This window comes from Dermacentor variabilis, chromosome 8 (genome assembly GCF_050947875.1).
Source record: "Dermacentor variabilis isolate Ectoservices chromosome 8, ASM5094787v1, whole genome shotgun sequence".
Classification (NCBI taxonomy): Eukaryota; Metazoa; Arthropoda; class Arachnida; order Ixodida; family Ixodidae; genus Dermacentor; species Dermacentor variabilis.
The window spans coordinates 75,896,234-75,913,945 of record NC_134575.1 but is presented as its reverse complement, the minus strand read 5'-3'; the positions used below and the strand labels follow the sequence as shown (position 1 = coordinate 75,913,945).

Below are 17,712 nucleotides of genomic sequence, written 5' to 3'. Positions count from 1 at the left end.
GACCTATACTCTTCAATGTGGCCATGACACGTGTGGCAGAAAGTCTTGAGCGAGACACTTCGGCCCATTTTACTATTTACGCTGACGATATAACAATATGGACAGAAGCGGCGGATTATTCCGACCATGCAGAGCATGCAAACTGAACTACAAGCAGCGATCCTGAGCCTTAGCAACACTTTAGATAACTTCGGGCTGCAACTCTCTCCAGAGAATACGGAATTGATTAGCGTAGACGGATAGAAAACGACCAATGTAATCTAGCTGATCAATTTACACATCGGCCAAAGCGATATTACGCCGGCCAATGGACACATTAGGAACCTTGGAGCACAGATTGCTAGCTCCAACATCCCCGAGCTATGGATTCGGACACTAAAGAAAAACTGGAGACGGCTTTTGCACATGGTTACACGGATATTGAGCAAGTATGGCGGAGCGCGTCAGAAAGCGTGCCAAACGCTTGCAAAAGCGGTCGCGGTTGGAAGGGCTCTTTACGGGGCACCCATGTACGAATTCTCTGAACGGGACCTCGGAGACATCGAAAAGTTACACATGGCCAGCCTTCGTACGATCACTGGGCTACCGAAACACACGAAGAACGAGGACCTGCTCAAGCTCGTAACGATTCCACCTATACGAGGCATATTCAGTGAAGCACGAATTCGAATGCGATCCCGGTTGGAAAACACGACCTAAGGAAAACAGATCATGGCATGGGATAAACAAGTCCATGCGAAGCCAGAGCCCACGCAAGCGACCATAACGCCACGATGGGAAGCACCACTGGCCATACAAAGGCAACAACGCCCTATCGCCACACGAAACGCGGAAGCTAGAAAATTATTTGAAAAGAGATTGGAATTAAGAACGCCGCAGCACACCATTGACATCTACACGGACGCTGCAATCACAAACGACATAGCAAGCATGGCCTGGGTTAGCACATCTGCACGCCAGCACAATGGCTATCACACATGTCAGCTTCCCGGGGGTGCAACCTTGCACGCTGAGCTCTTATCTATATGGGGAGCGGTCAACACAATTACCATTGACATGGGAGGCATTGTAGAGCAGAGTGTGCGAAATAATTATCGGATCCTTACTGACTCGTACGAAGCGGTGACAGAATTAACGGTGCCTACGACAGATAATGCTGTGGCCAACGACACCAGAAAAAGCTAAAGAGAAGAATACAGGACAACGGGACAAATGTTGGAATCCTATGGACACCGGGGCACACCGGCACGGGTGGGGGAAACGCAGCCGCTCACGCAGTTGCCGCGCAAGCAGGTGGGCTTGATTACACGTACAGCTCCCCACACTACATTTCCTCGCCAAACCCCGTGGACCCAAATCCATACCTAAACATATTGGCCGAAGGCTCTCCTAGCAAAGCACTGATGCATTACATTCGTACTAAAATACAAGCAGACAATAAACGGAGACTATTAGAAGCTACAGCAGCAGATGTGTTTGACGACAAGGGCAGGCTTACTCGCACAGAAGAGGTACCTTTAAGAAGGTTCTGGCCAACGCTGCATACACACCACACATACTTGAGAAATGGCACCAATCCAGACAAGCTACGATTGCGAAGACTTATACCCGATGCACACACTGCCAGGAGTCATGCAGAGCAGACTTGCAACGCCTGATTTGGAGCTGTGCAGCTTTTTCACAAGGGAGGTCCAACATTCAACATTTTCTAGACAGAGACATTAGAACACTATGAATTGGAATATAAACTAACTAAGAAACACACAAAGCCATTGCGACATATGGCAGACAAAGTGGCCTGTTTCGAGTAGTGTAGAAGGGGTCCATCAGCCCATGTGAGAGCGGCGGAGCTGAACATGCACCTGAGTCTGCATAAAGCGGGAGATCCAAGACTCAGATGAAGATGTGCTTCAGCCAACAGTCCGGGAGCCCACATTCCTTTCCCTCCTTTCCCTCCTCCCTTTTTTGAAATAATGGTTTTATTCATTCATTTCGCCATTCGTCGCATTCGCATACAATACCGCCGTGCAACGCACTGTGGGGTACTCACCACTGTTCCTCGCGTACGGCTGTCAACCTATCACTCTCCGCGACGTCTCTTTCTTTGGCGTTGCGGTGCCTTCGTCGACATCAGTTTGTGAGCAGTTCGCTTCATGCGTAGCTCAATAAGGCCACCGCGCCCGCCTTGACACCGACGCCAGTAAACAAGATCGAAAAACTCGCTATGATGCATTCCACCTTGTCGCTCCTTCAACACTGGTGACGAAGTGTTGCTATCGACCCAAGTTCGCGCTCCTGCGATTGTGTGAAAAGTTTCAATCCCTTTTCATCGGGGCCTACATTTTTCAGGAAGAAACGTCGCCTGTGACATATGCGGTCATGCCTGTTGTCACGCCCATTGTCCACCGCTGCTTTTCCATAGAGATTGTGCATGCATCGCGCTTAAAGCCCTTCATACGCCGTTCACGGCCATAACTAGTGACCAGGTTCGCCGCTTCTGTACCCGGGGGAAGTACTGTGAGCATTATATTTCCTCTTCATTTTCTTCATCTGTACATATTCATCATTATGGCGGTGTCATAGGATAGGATAGGAATAAACTTTATTCGTCCAACGGTTGTTGATGTTGGTACCCGTCATGCGCTTCTGTGTATGGCCCGCAGAATAAAGCATTTAAGTTTAACATCTGTCTCGCAAAATGAAGGTTTATTTATTATATGTACAGGATTAGAAAGAGGCGAAATAAGAGTCAGTTCATTGACGGCCGACAGCAAATCGTACGCTGCGGCCCGTGACAAGAAGAACATCTCTCCCTTTCCGATGGTTCTCTGGCTTATGACCCCTTCAGCCCCGCAGCTGTCGTGTCATTTCCATCTAATCGGCGACCCCGTACACGTGTCGTCGTTTTCACCGAATCATAGGGCGCGTGCAAGTGGCGTCAAGTGCGGCCAGACACACCCTCCGATCCTCCGATGGCCGCCTCCGTCCGGCGTTACATCCCCACGTGTTCGTCCTTGAACGACCTTCCAGTGCTGTGCACCGTTTCTCAGGACTAAGATTAACTACTTCGAGTCGTGCTGGCCTCCAGGTACACTTTCGGGAAGCGTCATACAGGGGGGTTGGGAGACATGTTTCACGCGCGACACACGAGAGCGGCCTCGCCAGCCTGTATGACGCGTCGGATAGCATGGTCGACGTGCAGAGGCGCCCCACATTCGGAATGCGACGGCGAGTGGTTGTTTTCAGAGAACTTAACTATGCTAATTAATAGTCTGTATCTAACAGGGCGTTTTACTGAAATCATTATAGAGATCGTTTGTTGGTCTCACGCAGGCATCTTTTACGGCCAGCGTTGTAAAACAGGTGCACATCCTGGTAACACCTTCCTATTTTAGTAGGACGTCCTTGAGGGGAGGTTGGATCACACTTGAAGGGAGGCTAAAATTGCCCACAAAAGCGAGGACAACCGATAGAAACACACAAGGCACACCACGGTGTATCGTGTGTTTCTTTCGCTTGTCCTCGTATTTTGGCGCAGTTCTAACCTCCCTTCAAAAGCGCCTTCCTGGAATAGTGTTCTTGTTATTTTTCGTTGTTACTGAAATTGATTTACATTGCCCAGCAAGCGCAGTCGTTTTCTTTACAAAAAGGAATCACAACTTCTTTAGTAGAAAGCACGTGTTTTTCGTATAAGGTTTATTGGCGCTAAGAAGAAAGTCCACTGCGGTATGACCTTCACCGGTTTATCAATATTTAATTGATCTGGCGTCACAACGCTATAAAATTCCTGCACTGCCAAAAAGTTCACGGCGATGATCACGAACGGACTTTTTTAGCTATGTCGCTATGACAGAATTAATCTAATTCAGTTTTGTGGAATCATTCACAAAAATATTGGTTACACAATATATGTAGTAATATGCGAAAGATGCACTTCTCATTTCGCATCCTATCCACCATTCCGTTTGCAACAATGGGGCCAGTACTTGGCGCCTGGTGGATCATCTCCATCTCTAAAATTCTGAGGAGGAGGACATCTGCAACGCAGAGTGGAAAAAAGAGAAAGAAAGAAATTACTGGTATGACATACGTTTCTGGCAAGAATCTATTTACGGAACACAGAGTGCATTTTTTTTTACTTCACATGCAGAAAACAGCGCTATTTTCATTTCCATGTCGACTATGCGAACAGGCAGAGCTTTCGTGCCAAAAAACTCAATATCCAGTTAAAAAATATGAGAATCCATAATTATCGTTTATTATTAATTAGAAAAAAAGTTGAAATTGAGAAGTCAATGTCTGAAAGTAGTTAACTCAGGCACGCTTCGTAAAAATCCTCAGACTAGTAGCACGAACCTAATATTTCTCCTTAAAATATAGTTCAAAGTGCATAGATATTTTAGTTAGAAGTTTCTGAAAAGCATGCTTCTGGCATTTTGGAGAATCCTACCTGCACTGCCAATGCATTAAAATACTTTTCGGGAAGCATACTTCCAAAATAGTTTAACCGTTTGACTGCTCGGAATTATTTACAATCGCGCTGTAATCCTAACGATTGCGAATGACGCTGTCAGTAGTACCGTTGGCATGTTGAAATTAATGATTTTGTGACCTAGCGATGCAACAATCTAGAATAAGCGGCACGACAGATGTCGTCAGACGGCGCAGATGTTCCACTTTTAGAGCGCAGAACTTAGGTGCCCGTTCATTGGATGAGCATCAGCATCAGGGTCAACGTAAGCGGGCCATTCCGCCGTGCCACTGCTCGTGCGTTAATCGTCGTCTTCTTTCCGAGCTGGCTCCGATGCCGCTCATGGTGCCATCGTTCGCATGTTGCGTCTGCCTCTGCGAAGGAGCTGGCAGCACCGTTCGTCTGTTCAGTCGGCGCGGTGATTTCGGCCTGAAATACTTTGCCTCAATATTGTCACGTGGTGGTGACGTTGAAGAACACAGTAGCAATACTGTGAACGACAAAACTAACTTTTATTGGGCGAACCTGTGCCCACAAAACAGCCTACACCTATAGCACAACGATAGTGGCGAACACGGTCGGCCATCGTCGAAAATCTGATAAGCGGGTCAAGCGCGTCGACTTTTATACAGCAGCCGTCTAATGTTCCAGAGTAATCACTGGGACCCGCATGCCTTCCACAAACTTCTACGCCATTCGCGTCGCGCATACATGCAATCAGATTACACAAGGTTCAGCGACAACAGACACCGGATAGAAGCATCGATAACATTCTAGAAATTTCCGATACATGTAGACGCGTCCTGCGCTGAGCGATAACATTTCGTGGATGGTAAAAGCGCTCACCCGTAAAAGATAAACAAGTTCACGTGTCAATATACCGCATAATGAATACACATATAAAGCTGCCCTCAAATTTCGCAATAATGAGTATCGTAATTGTCGCACATTTTTTTTCTTTTCCACAAGGACGAACATTGCTTCCGTGTAAGGAAAAATGAATAATAGAAAAAGACAAGTTTTCAAACCATTTCCCTGTTACTGCTTTTGCGTTCGCACGTTTTCGCTGGGGTTCGGCAGTGACAAAGCGTCCTTCATTGAAGCATTGCCACACTCTATCAAAGCGCTGTTCGGCCAGCTTTGCACCGGCATGGGGCGTTATTAGCACTATCGACTGATGCGCGAAGTGTTGCGGCCTCTTCGCAAGATGGCAGCGGCGGCGGCAACGTTAATTAGTGTTTCCTAGGTTCACAGATAGTACGTTATGTACGTTGATACTTTTAAAAGCTTAAGTTGCCTTTGCGAATCTCGCTGGGTTTTTTGACCGGAAATGCTGCATGGCTGCTCTCTTACCCAGTAGGCCAACCATTCACAGCAGAGGGCGCATGCGACGTCACCGTATCTAAGTTCCTGGCGATGCCACAAGATCGCGATTGCCTCCACGCATCGGCTGCAGTGGCGGCGGCCGTGCGGAAGGAAAATAATAGAACCAGAGCACACGCAAGCGACGTCAATGCCATAGGATTCTTTCGACCACCATGAGGTGGCGCTCGCCTCCGCGTATCCGAGGTGGCAGCCGCGCGGATGAAAGAAGAAAAAAAGAACCAGGGAAACAAACTCGTGTTTCACTCTATGCACACACACAACGCTTCACTGTATATAGATTCCAACTCGTCAGACCGCATGCTCTTTTCTTTTTAAGCAGTAAATACTGTAAGGAAGATAACCAACGTGCGGACAGAGTCAGCAGCATCGGCAGCATCAAGCGCGCGGCAGAGGCTCGAGTTCGGGAACTGCTCGGTGCATGCTAGAACCGGTGATCGTTACGAACCCCAATAAATCTCCTTTATAATACGTTATTTTGCTGACAATTTATCAGCCTACCAGTGGAGCACCAGTAGAGCTTGTGTCATGAGGGCGAATGTAACACGTTCGAAGTATGTGAAAACTACATTTATAACCATGCTTTCAATGCCAAACTGCCGGCGAGTGTTGAGCCGCCAAAACAGCGAGCAGCACCCCTATGAACATGTAAACAAAGAGACAAGCAGGTAAAATCTATCAGCGCCAGCTGGCGTCCATAGATGTTCCTTGTTGTAGCTTGCCCTCGAAGTTCTTAGAAGGAACCATGGATGGAAGGAAGCTTAGAAGGAAGCTTAGATGTGAACACTGTTCTGCATGTAGGCGCCCAAGATCGGTCATAGTGCCTGTGTTCCAACTACCTTTGTGCACATGTGCAAGACTATGTAGTGCAGAGACATGTCTTGCGGAAATGTCTATGTTAAACGAGAGAAAGCACAAGCGTGATGCAAAAATTGTGGGTCGGTGCATCGCAAGAAGACGCACAACCAGGAAGACGAGGGCTGCTATGCTGAATTTATTGCAGGTTGTCCTTAATTGGCTCGATAAGTTTAGCGCTCTACGCTTATTTTGTTACGTTAACAGCGAGATTTTGTTTATTTATTGTATTTATTACTGTGCAAGAGGCTGGAATTTCATAGCAAGAAGGAACGTGATCGGAAAAATGAACAGATGTTCCAAAAAGAATTACGCCGCCCCATTAGCACCACTAATATAATACTTTTATTGAAGTGCTTATTGTATATCTGTCGAGTACGTGCGCCTGTACATTTCTTTGAGTTGTAAGTTTTCGCAGAGAAGCAGTGTCCCTATAACTCGAACGCTATAACTCGAACACAACAAAGAAAAATAATTAATTCTTCGGTTTTACGTGCCAAACCGTCGACCTGATTATGAGGCACGCCCCGTAGTGGGTGACTCTCGATTAATTCTAACGAACTGGGGTCTTTTGACGTGCCCCAATGCACGGTACCCGGACGTTTCTTATAATTCGCGCCCATCGAAACGTGACCGCCGCGGCCGCGATTTCATCGCGGGACCTCGTGCCTGTCAGCTCCACATGATAGCCGCTAAACCCCGACGGCGGGTATAGAGACAGAGAGAACAATATGGTTGTAGGACGAAACAGTCCTCAGATGGGTTGAATGAAGGTGTTTAGCCCAGTCTAGGAAATCAGGAAAGTATGTAGCACAAATACACACAGCCCACTGAGCTCTCAGGTTAGCGCAAGCAGTGCAATCCGAAGGAAAAAGAAGGATTAGATATTAAAGCGAATTGGAAAATATGCACTAATTTTTGTCGTGGTTCTTGCGTGCAAACCTACGTAACTGGTGTACGCGCAGCTTGCGCAGCAACTCTGTCCACCCTCCATAATCAAAAGCCGCGAAATTATTTGTCTCAAGAGATAGAAGGCAACATACGCTGCATATGACGTATGCGGTAACCAGTTATTTAATCGGACGGATAAAAACGTTAACGTTAAGCAGTGAAAATGTTCATCCTTTTCAGGGGACCTGTGATCCTTTGCGGCCTTTCTCTGCTATGATAATCCTGCGCACAAAATGGCGAGTGGCCGCTGCTCTTCCCTACATTTCCGAGGACCCGACAATCAGCAGCGGGGACAGAGGCGAAATGCAAGACGCCGTGGGCAGCTTCCTCATTGGCGTTCCGTAAGTTCTTCTCGCATGGCAGGGCGCTGTTTTCCTTGCGTGGTGCTTTTATTGTCGCGAACGCACAGGTCTCGGTGAGCCCCAACCCAAGGAACAGCCCTAGTTCTAGCTTTGGTGTTCCCGTTGCCGCTTTGGTGTCCTGGAGGTGCCGCCAATATGTGAAATAATCGTACGTTGTTACAAGCAGTAATTAAAATCGAATACAGGAATGCAATCACGCCCAGGCACCAACTCCTGCCGCAGCGCTACCACGCCCGTGCAGTGGAATTACGGGACGCCAACAGGGAATTTACCAGTCCATGTACTGTACGATGAAAGTGCACGTTAAACATACCCAGGTGACCTAAATAAAGTTATCCGGAGCCATTCGTTACGACTTCACTCATAGCCTCAGTCGCTTCCGGACGTTATGTATGTTAAACACCATAAATCGAATTACCGCGTGCGGGCGTACATTGAAGCTGAATGACTGCATTCGTAAGAGTTAGTGAGCCTTTCAAAAGCGTCGACAATGTACGCACTTCTGGAGGAGCTCTTTCAGCTGAGAAATGTGCACTCATTGCTTTTCCTCGAAACGCGATAGCCCCGTATGCTTTGCGGATCAATAACCAAACTATACGATATAGACGAACGCACCGATTTCTTGGCATCATCATTGATAGAGACTTGTCTTGGAGCCCCCACGTCTCGTAGAAGACAAAGCGTTTCGCCGCCATTGTGGACCCTCTTGCGTTTCTCAGCGAGAGGTGCTGGGGTGGGCGCAACAGTACCATCAATGTTGCCACTATATAAACCACTGTTCTTGTGCTTCCTGGGGTACAGATTACCCGGACTAGGACATACTTGCGCTACAAATATCCGCAAACTGCAGAGTGCAACAGTAAGCACTCACAACTTGTCTCGGTCTCCCCAAAACTATATCGTTGATTGGGACAGTGGCCATTGCCAGAGACGCTCCTTTGACAGTCTGCATTGATACAGATGTCCTCAGTGCACACATCCGTCACCTGACTCGGATTCCCTCCCACCAACTTGCTTGCTTGCCAGCGAAAAAGCCACACTCATCTTTCCCCAAAAGTATTGTAATACATCAGTCCTACTCGCCACCAGAGTTTCCGCCTGCTACACGATTATCCGACTCATTGTGGTGTCTGCACCGGCCACAAGCGCAGTTGACAGTTCCAGGCATCAGAAACAAACCTGGAGCGCCGTTGCAATCTTCGGCACAAGCAACTTTGGAACCCATTAACAACGTGCACAGATTCCGGCAACATGCCTGCACAGATGGTTCGGTGCAACTCAACAGCTCTGCTGATGCAGCCATCGTCGCGGCAAAATCTGAAAAAAATCAAATTAAAAACTTCATGTGTGACCACACTGACGGATGCAGAACTCGCGGCACTCCGTGTTGCACTTGCTTTACTTAATAAGGAACCACCGCAACAATGTGACTCCAAGGCAGCCCTTCAGTGCATACACAGCCAATGCGCCACGGACCTAATGAACAGCTGGCCTATGAAACTCAACAGATATATCACCACAGACACGAGAAGGAACACCACAGAATCTTTCAATGGCTTCCAGGACATTGTAACATCTGCGGGAAGGACCACGCCGACGATGCTGCTCGATCAACGCATGAAAGGGGTCGACGAGTCTTCATTCCGCTTTCGAGAACAGGCGCTGCGGCTGGGCTGCGATTGATGTCCCGTGATGGTATTTTGCCCCTGTGGGACTCGAACGTTTACACCATGTTTCGTTTGCGTTCGTTCTCTCCAGACATACGAATGCACTTCCCACCTGGGTTACGACGACGTGAACAGACCATGCTTTACCGTCTGTGGCTAGACGTCGCCTTTATGAAATCGCACGCTCTCCTTATTGGAATGGCCAACAGCCCCACTTGCGACACATGCAATAGCGATGAGACGCTCGCACATATCTGTTTGTGCCCGCGATATAGCGCCCAGATACAAGTACTGTGCGGAGTACTTCACAAGCTGGACAATCGTCCATTATCAGAACTCAAAGCTTTAGAAAAGTGCTCCGAAGGAACATCCGCATTGAAGGCCTTACTCGCGCTATCAAGGTTCCTGTGGTCTACAGGGCTTCACGATAGACTTTAAAAACGCCACCCCATATCGCTCTATAGGATACGCGCTTTGTTTCTGCTCGTCTTTATTTTTCTCTATCTCCCCCGTTCCACTCTCTTTTTATTCCCCTTAACCTTTGCCCCGTGCAGGGTAGCCGACCCAAACTACCTCTGGCTAACGTCCCTGTATTCTTTCTCTGTGTTCTTCTATCTCCCTCTCTCTGGTTCAGCTAAAAATTGCCTGAATAAAGACGCGTCTATGTCGCACACCCGCTGCAGGTGTGAGCACCTTCGTGGCCAAACTCCTATGAATTAAAGCGAGCACCATTGAATAATACCAAACTTAAACATGCTAAAACCTCGCAGAGCATGGAAACATACGCAAGCACTTTTAAAGATGCAGGCGTAAACTAGGTTCAAAATAAGAGGTAGTGATGAACTGTGGCACTTAAAGCTGTGCACTTTGAAGGCCGCTCGCCTTCGCTCAGGGGGTCCGCGAGCCGCGACCAGCACGACAAAGGACCAGTGGCGCAAAGAACAAAAACCGCCTTAATTTATGATATAATGAAACACTCAAACAATTACCGCAGCCTCGCGGCCAATAACAGAAATGAATAGGGCAAAAGACCAAGCAGCAGAACAGCGACGCAACAAAATATACAAGCCAAAGGGAGCGACGAAAGAACGGCCGTTACAAACCATCAACCAACACAATCTTTCGGGCGATAACAGAATGCATATAGCGCAGAAAGCAAGGAAGCACCGAACCAGGCGCGCAGGAACAGTCCCAAAAGCGAACAACAAGAGCACTCTTTCATGCAGACACAATGCAAAGACTCTTTTCCCCCTGCTCTGCAACACGCTCGGAAAGAAACCTAGACGGCCCACGCCCCACTAGCGCCTGCCCAGGCCCGCGCCCCGAAAAAAGCCCCGAGGGCAGTCTTCGCTGCTTTCTTATCGGGCAGCTCCCTTCACGGCAGTCCGCGAACGAGTTGTTACGATAACGCGATCGGTACGCATGCTCCACGCGACGAGTGCCGCTGTGGCGCTTGTTTCAAAGGCTTCCCCCGTGCGCGCTGCATAGAGGGCCCAAGGGCCCGACACTCCCCTTCTCCCCCCGCACAAGACCGGACAGCCGCCTGAGTGTCCAACAGCACTGTGTAACAACACTATGTAACGACACTATGTCCAACAGCACCATGCATCGTCCTAGTCGAGTACATCACGACTGATGCGAAGCAAAATGTTCGGGGCAGTTGGCCGGCGATGGGCTGGAATGGTGTCTGGCGTCGTCCAGAGCTCCACGTGACGGCTACAATTGGCATGCACTGAAGGCGTGCGCTCTTTCAGAGACAATGCACTTTTCGCCCAACTGACGCTAGCGCACATCGGTCGCCTCGGTGAGAGGCCGACGACGTAGGTGATGTTTCGATGGGCCGCCGTGGCAGCCAGACTGATCACGCCCGTTGGAGTGGTAGCGTGGCATTCTGCGTAAGGCGAGGATATCCAAGGACAGCATATGTGAAAACGTCGCGATTAGCAGATAGCGGATGTAGGGCACAGCCGCGTTAACTGCTGAACTCGTATAATGACTGAAGCGGGGTTAGCTGTCTGATGGGCGCTCGTAGTATGCTTTGAGTTCGTGCAAGCTTACGGGCCCTATTACTCTGCTGCCGTGTTTTTCCCGCAGTAGGTACACCAAGCTAGAAATACGTTTCGCGATCACGGAAGGCCCATCCCATCTAGGCGCGAGGGAAACCGCAAACCTTTTTGCAGCATCGCTGAGTGGGTGCGTGCAGCGGATCACTTCGTCGCCGACCGCGAACTTCAGGGGCAGCCTGCCTTTGTTGTATTGGTTCCCATGTTCCAGGCGGGCAAGGTCCAAGTTCTCCCTGGCCTCCTTCAGAGTGTCTGTGCCATGCGGCTGGGAAGATTTTGTGTAACGTGGAGTAATTGCGAGTTGGTAATTCAGAGTCGTTGGTGAATACGTGCTCAATAGGAAAACGGAGCTCGCGACCGAGAAGAATAGCCGCTAGCGTAAAGCCTGTCGACCGGTTTACTGTGGTCCTTGTGGCGAAAGCCGCGGTAATCTTCCATTTACTGAAGGAAGTCCGCCACCGATTTCTTATCTGTGTGGTCTTCATATGTAGGCACAGCGAGCTACAAACGGAAACTGGATGCTGGCGTTATGTTTGTTTGGTGCTCGAGCAGCGTGGTCAGCTGGGCAATAATACTGGACATATCTTTTGCGGGCGCGCCCTGGTCCTTATCAGGCATCGTACTAGTGGTTTGGCGAGTATGATTTTCAACCGCGCCCTTCTTTACTTGAACGTAGGTGCATTAAAACGCCGGCGGTGCATCTTTGGTGTTGAAATTGGACAGGCAAAGCATTGGACGAAATGGTCAAGCAATGTCAAGCGGTTCTGTGGAGGCTGGATGGTGCGGAATAGCGGGGCGCAAGGAGAGCGAGAGGTAGAATAAAAATGTCCAGTAAGCTTACGCGGGTCAGAGGGGTTGGGTACAGATGCGTGAGCTGTGGGACCCGATGTCGGAGCGAAACAAGTAGGCCCAGGGGGGATTGCCAGCTGCTTAGAGATGGGGGCGGTTCCCTTGTTCCCGTGGTCGTGGTCCCTGCGGTGCGGAAGTGTACTCCAGAACAAACAGAAAAACAACGAGAAAGAAGAAAACCACGTTGGGAGCCAGATGAAGGCCCCTCGCCTTCGCTCAGGGGGTCCGCGAGCCGCGACCAGCACGACAAAGGACCAGTGGCGCAAAGAACAAAAACCGCTTTAATTTACGATATAATGAAACACTCAAACAATTACCGCAGCCTCGCGGCCAATAACAGAAAAGAACACGGCAAAGAAGCAAGCAGCAGAACAGCGAGGCAAGAAAATATACAAGCCAAAGGGGGCGACGAAAGAACGGCCCTAACAAACCATCAACCAACACAATCTTTCGGGCGATAACAGAATGCATAAACCGCAGAAAGCAAGGAAGTACCGAACCAGGCGCGCCGACACAGTCCCAAAAGCGAACAACAAGAGCACTCCTTCATGCAGACACAATGCAAAGACGCTTTTCCCCTTGTTCTGCAGCACGCTCCGAAAGAAACCTAGACGGGCCACGCCCCACCAGCGCCTCCCCAGGCCCGCGCCCGTAAAGAAGCCCCGAGTGCCGTCTTCGCTGCCTTCTTATCGGGCAGCTGCCTTCTTCCCGGCTGTCCCAGCGTGAGTTCTTACGATAACGCGATCGGTGCGCATGCTCCATGCAACGAGTGCCGTTGTGGCGCACGTTTCAAAGGCTTTCCCCGTGCGCTCTGCAGAGAGGGCCCGAGGGCCCAGCATTTGGCCACTTTCTCGCAGTCATCCCACCCGACGCTCTGCATCCACAATTTTCTTTGTGCATTGCGCTCGTCCGACGGTCAGTCGGACGGTCAACAAAATCCTGTTGCACTAGCCTTGTCGGTTGCGGCAACTGAAGGCGCGGCAGCACGACTTCGCAATGAAGTTGTCGACGCTAACACAGTTGATGTGGTCCGCTAAGATATTCGATCAATCGATTTGCACGTACTTTCGTCACGCTGGTCGACAATGGCAGCAGGAGCACGCTGGAAAGAAAAATACAGAAGCGCTGCACGTGCTTCCACGCCACGCGGACCGGCCAATGGGGGAGCGCAGGAGGCTGAGGCGCACAGCAGGCGGCGAGGAGAAAAGGCCGAGGACAGAGGGGGGGGGGGGGGGGGTGCGCAAGATCTAAGAATGGCGCTCCTTTTGAAAGATTAAGGGGTTTTGTGGCTTCCCTCAAAGGCTTTGTTTGGTGAAAATAAAACACTGACTGACTGACTGACACATACAGCATACGGCGCGCCGTGATGCTGTTGTCGCTCTTCGACTTTATACGGAACATCACGGCGATGGCGACGGCAAAAATGCGCCTGGAATGTCTGTATAATCGCTTTTGCAATAAAATGTAGCCTCATAAATTTTCCGATTCCTTCAGCACGCAATGAACGCTCGTGAGAACAAAAAATTTTGCCGTTGGCCCTATGTATATGTAATGGTGTACATACACCCAGCAACCGTATTACCGTATAAATAAACAATTTGCCTAGCAGGAATAAAATGGAAATCGTACTGCTTGCAAACATAAAAATACTCAAACTCAAACTGGTATATCGCCAACTCCAATAGTGTTCGTACGCTGTATTACTGGATATGCACTGCAAATAGCATTAAACTTGTCTGACGACCTGCTTGCAGAAATTCTTGGAGTTGTTAGTGTCATGCATAAAGTGCATCTGTCTGGTGTGGCGCACGCTGAGTGACTCTAAAACAGAAAGAATAGTGGCATTCGGCGCGAGCTCGCAGGACGCGGCACCTCGGCCAACAGCCAATCACGAAGCCACACGATTGCTGGAAGAGGGACGAGACGAAGAGAAGAAAGAGAAACGGGTTCTTTTTCTTCTGTCGAGGAGGACACCGGTGTTCAGCGTGGAAAGAGCGAGGCTGTCGGGTTAATGGTCCAAACCTCAAAACGCCAGGCGCACCGGGCAGAGAAGCGAAGCTGGCGAGCTACGGGCCCGAGTTTCAAGACGTCAGCGACGGCCTGCCTCAGTCCTACTTCCAGCCTGTGGTGTTAGCGGATCCTGGCGGCAAGGCTCAGGAGGCAAAAACTTCCTACCATGCCCCTCCTGTGATTCCTTTGCCAAGCTGCGGCTGATACTAAAGAAGCAAGTGGGGACTAATCCTCACGTGACCGACGCTGTGCCGCTACACCACCCCGTATGTAATGTAATTGTGACTCGTCACGGATGTTACTGTTGTAAACAGCTGTTTGGCTGTGTGAGAACTTCTAGAGTTGCATGAAGGTTTTTGTTAGGCATGGCATCTCGTTGAGTTGGTTTGTCTTAATTATATGCATGTTTCGTTAACAATCGGCTTCGTTGTTTCTCCTCCCCACGGTGGATTCGTCTCAGTGGTGGCCAGAACAATTCGAATTGTGCAAGTGTGAATACACTACCAGGCAAGCAACCCCACATCACCCTAAGCAAACGAAAATCATAACAGTAGGCCAGTGGCAATGCCACTACGCCATCCGCAGTGTTAGCCTAGTGGCTGTAGTGTTTCGGTGCCAAGCTCGAGGTCACGTGTTCACTCCCAGCCGAAGTGCCCACCTTTGGATGGGGAGGCGATGCAAACATGCTGGCGTACCATGCATTGGGCGCTCGTTATTGAAACGTAGATGGACAGAAATATTCTGAACACCCCTCCCCCGCTACTTCTGAAGTGCGCCTCATAATCATATCGTGGTTCTGGTACATTAAATCGAACAATAATTGTTAAATGCGTATACGCTGCACACATTCACCACTCTAAAGCACAATACCAGAATGTGCAAACGTCCAATTTCGTTATGGTCTCTATTGTTACAAGATGAGCAATTAGAGATACTGGAATGAGAACAAGGGGGCGCGGGGCGCTGCGTATTTAGTTTCAACGTTTATAGTTCTTTACCGTACGCTTAAATTACCGTATATAAGGTTCTTGTGTTGCGTATTGAACGTATTCTATTCATTGGTATGGAATTAAATAGGCGAATTTGTGCTCAGCAATAACACAACAAGGCCATTTATCAACCATGCACGGCTACCACTGAGGGGAGCTTTTTTGAATCTCGAACAACGCCACTTATGCGTTCCTTGTCAGCAAATAAAAATCACTCAAGAAGGAGCCTTTCGCTGTGGAGCGCGTTCTATAGATTAGGGCGTTACTGCCTAAACGTGTGTTTAGGCGGTAAAAAGCAGATGTATGTGTACATCTGCTTTTTCTTTGTAATCAACACACAAAACGTGTATGTCTGACCCGCCTAGTCAGCTTCAGCTCAGAACAATAAATTATGCAATATTGTTCTCCTGTCTACTTCTTACGCAAGTTATATTAGTGACAGAATGACCACGATACCATGATGAGCATTTTCAATGAGCGTTACTCGTGAATATATATGTGTACATCTGCTTTTTCATTGCAATCAACAGACAAAACGTGTATGTCTGACCCGCCTATTCAGCTTCAGTTTAGAGCAATAAATTATGCAATATTATTCTCCTGTCTACTTCTCACGCAAGTGATATTAGTGACAGAATGAAAGCAATAATACGATGAGGATGTCGACTACCCAAAGGCGACAGCGGGAAAAATAACGGAAGGGTGATGACGATGGTGGTGTATTGACAGTGCACTTTTGCTAACACTGAAGACAGCTATGATAATCTTTGTGACAGGAACTGAGCGACTTGTTGTTGTGCTAAATACTACTGTAAGTGCTAAATACGCACTGTAAACGATCGCGTTTTACTTGATGTCATGACCAGTAATGAACGATGTCTACAATAATTTTCCATGACTTAGGTTTTGAGAAATATTCTCTTTATTCCTTGAGCTATCACTACGATAACTTTTCTCTACCAATGTTTATTACGGCTCTATCAAATGAAGGCAAACATTGCTCAGCACTGCACTACAACGTAAATTCTGAAATTACACGAAACGATACGTGAAGCCTTTGCACATTTAAATGACGCTAACATAATTTTGTGCCAGCAGTTCCAAAATCGCTTAATTCAAAAGAAATTCTTACCCGTTGACCAATAATTCCCTGTGGTAGACGCGGCAGAGCAACCTCACGCATGGATTGGTAAGGCGTGAAGACCCTCCTTCGCTCAGTGAATGATCACCGAATTCACAGCGTCCTGCAAGTGATCAAGTTTTATGACAACAAAATACTGTATGCCAGATATCAGATACGTATCAAACGCGGGGACCTCTGCGCTATGCGACCTTAGTTTAGCGAAAAAAAGAGGCAGATGTTGTGAAACTGCTAAAATAGTAAAATTGTACATGTAAATAAAAACATTTTTACCTTAGCTACGAGTTTTTTTTCCGATGTTATTGTGAAATGCTGGATATAACTACTGCAATCTTATATTGGAATATATTTTCTTTACAATCTTCGTGAAACAATATATCTATATAGAATAATGCCACCGATTATATTAAACATGCGGAGGCAACCGTCACTGACCATTTGCAAGATACACAGATGCTCGGCCGATGCAGCAACTTGATAGGATGCACTTTGATATCAGGTATGAAAGAAAGAACAATTTGAATATTCGTTCGGTAGTTATATCACTGCCATTTTGTCAATGCCCTCCAAATGACTAAATTCGCCGTTGCCTTCAGCGGAAGTATTTGCAAACAAAGGATCTGCGAAGAGATGCATCGAGGCAGACGGCTATGCTCTGGGTTGCTGCCGTCGCTCTTCTGTTGTGTAGCGAACGGCCACTTCCCGCCCCTTTCGTTTTTTGCCTAGCCACATAATACCCACATCCTTCCAAGAGCAATAGTTGCTTGACTTTTCTACTTGCTTACGTTTTCAGATCTGACATTTCAACTCCCGTTTTTCGCAGTACCATGCCTACATGCTTCTCCTCTGGCTGATCAGTTAGTGCCATGATTATTTGCTCCATTTACCGATGCAGGTTTAAATCGTGAAGTAGTAAGTACAATGCGAAAAATAAATTTCCGAAAGATTCTGTGTCACCCACCATGTAAAAT

At 48.3% G+C, this 17,712-nt stretch overlaps 1 protein-coding gene across 3 annotated transcripts in view; it reads left to right on the top strand.

The window, feature by feature from the left end:
• Positions 1–17,712, top strand: part of LOC142591114 (uncharacterized) — a 114,217-nt gene that overhangs the window by 14,914 nt on the left and 81,591 nt on the right. For all 3 annotated transcript variants that reach the window (XM_075703496.1, XM_075703498.1, XM_075703497.1), the window contains exon 2: positions 7,841–8,001. In XM_075703496.1, coding sequence (XP_075559611.1) covers positions 7,841–8,001 — 161 coding nt within the window. The remainder of the gene's footprint in view (positions 1–7,840; positions 8,002–17,712) is intronic.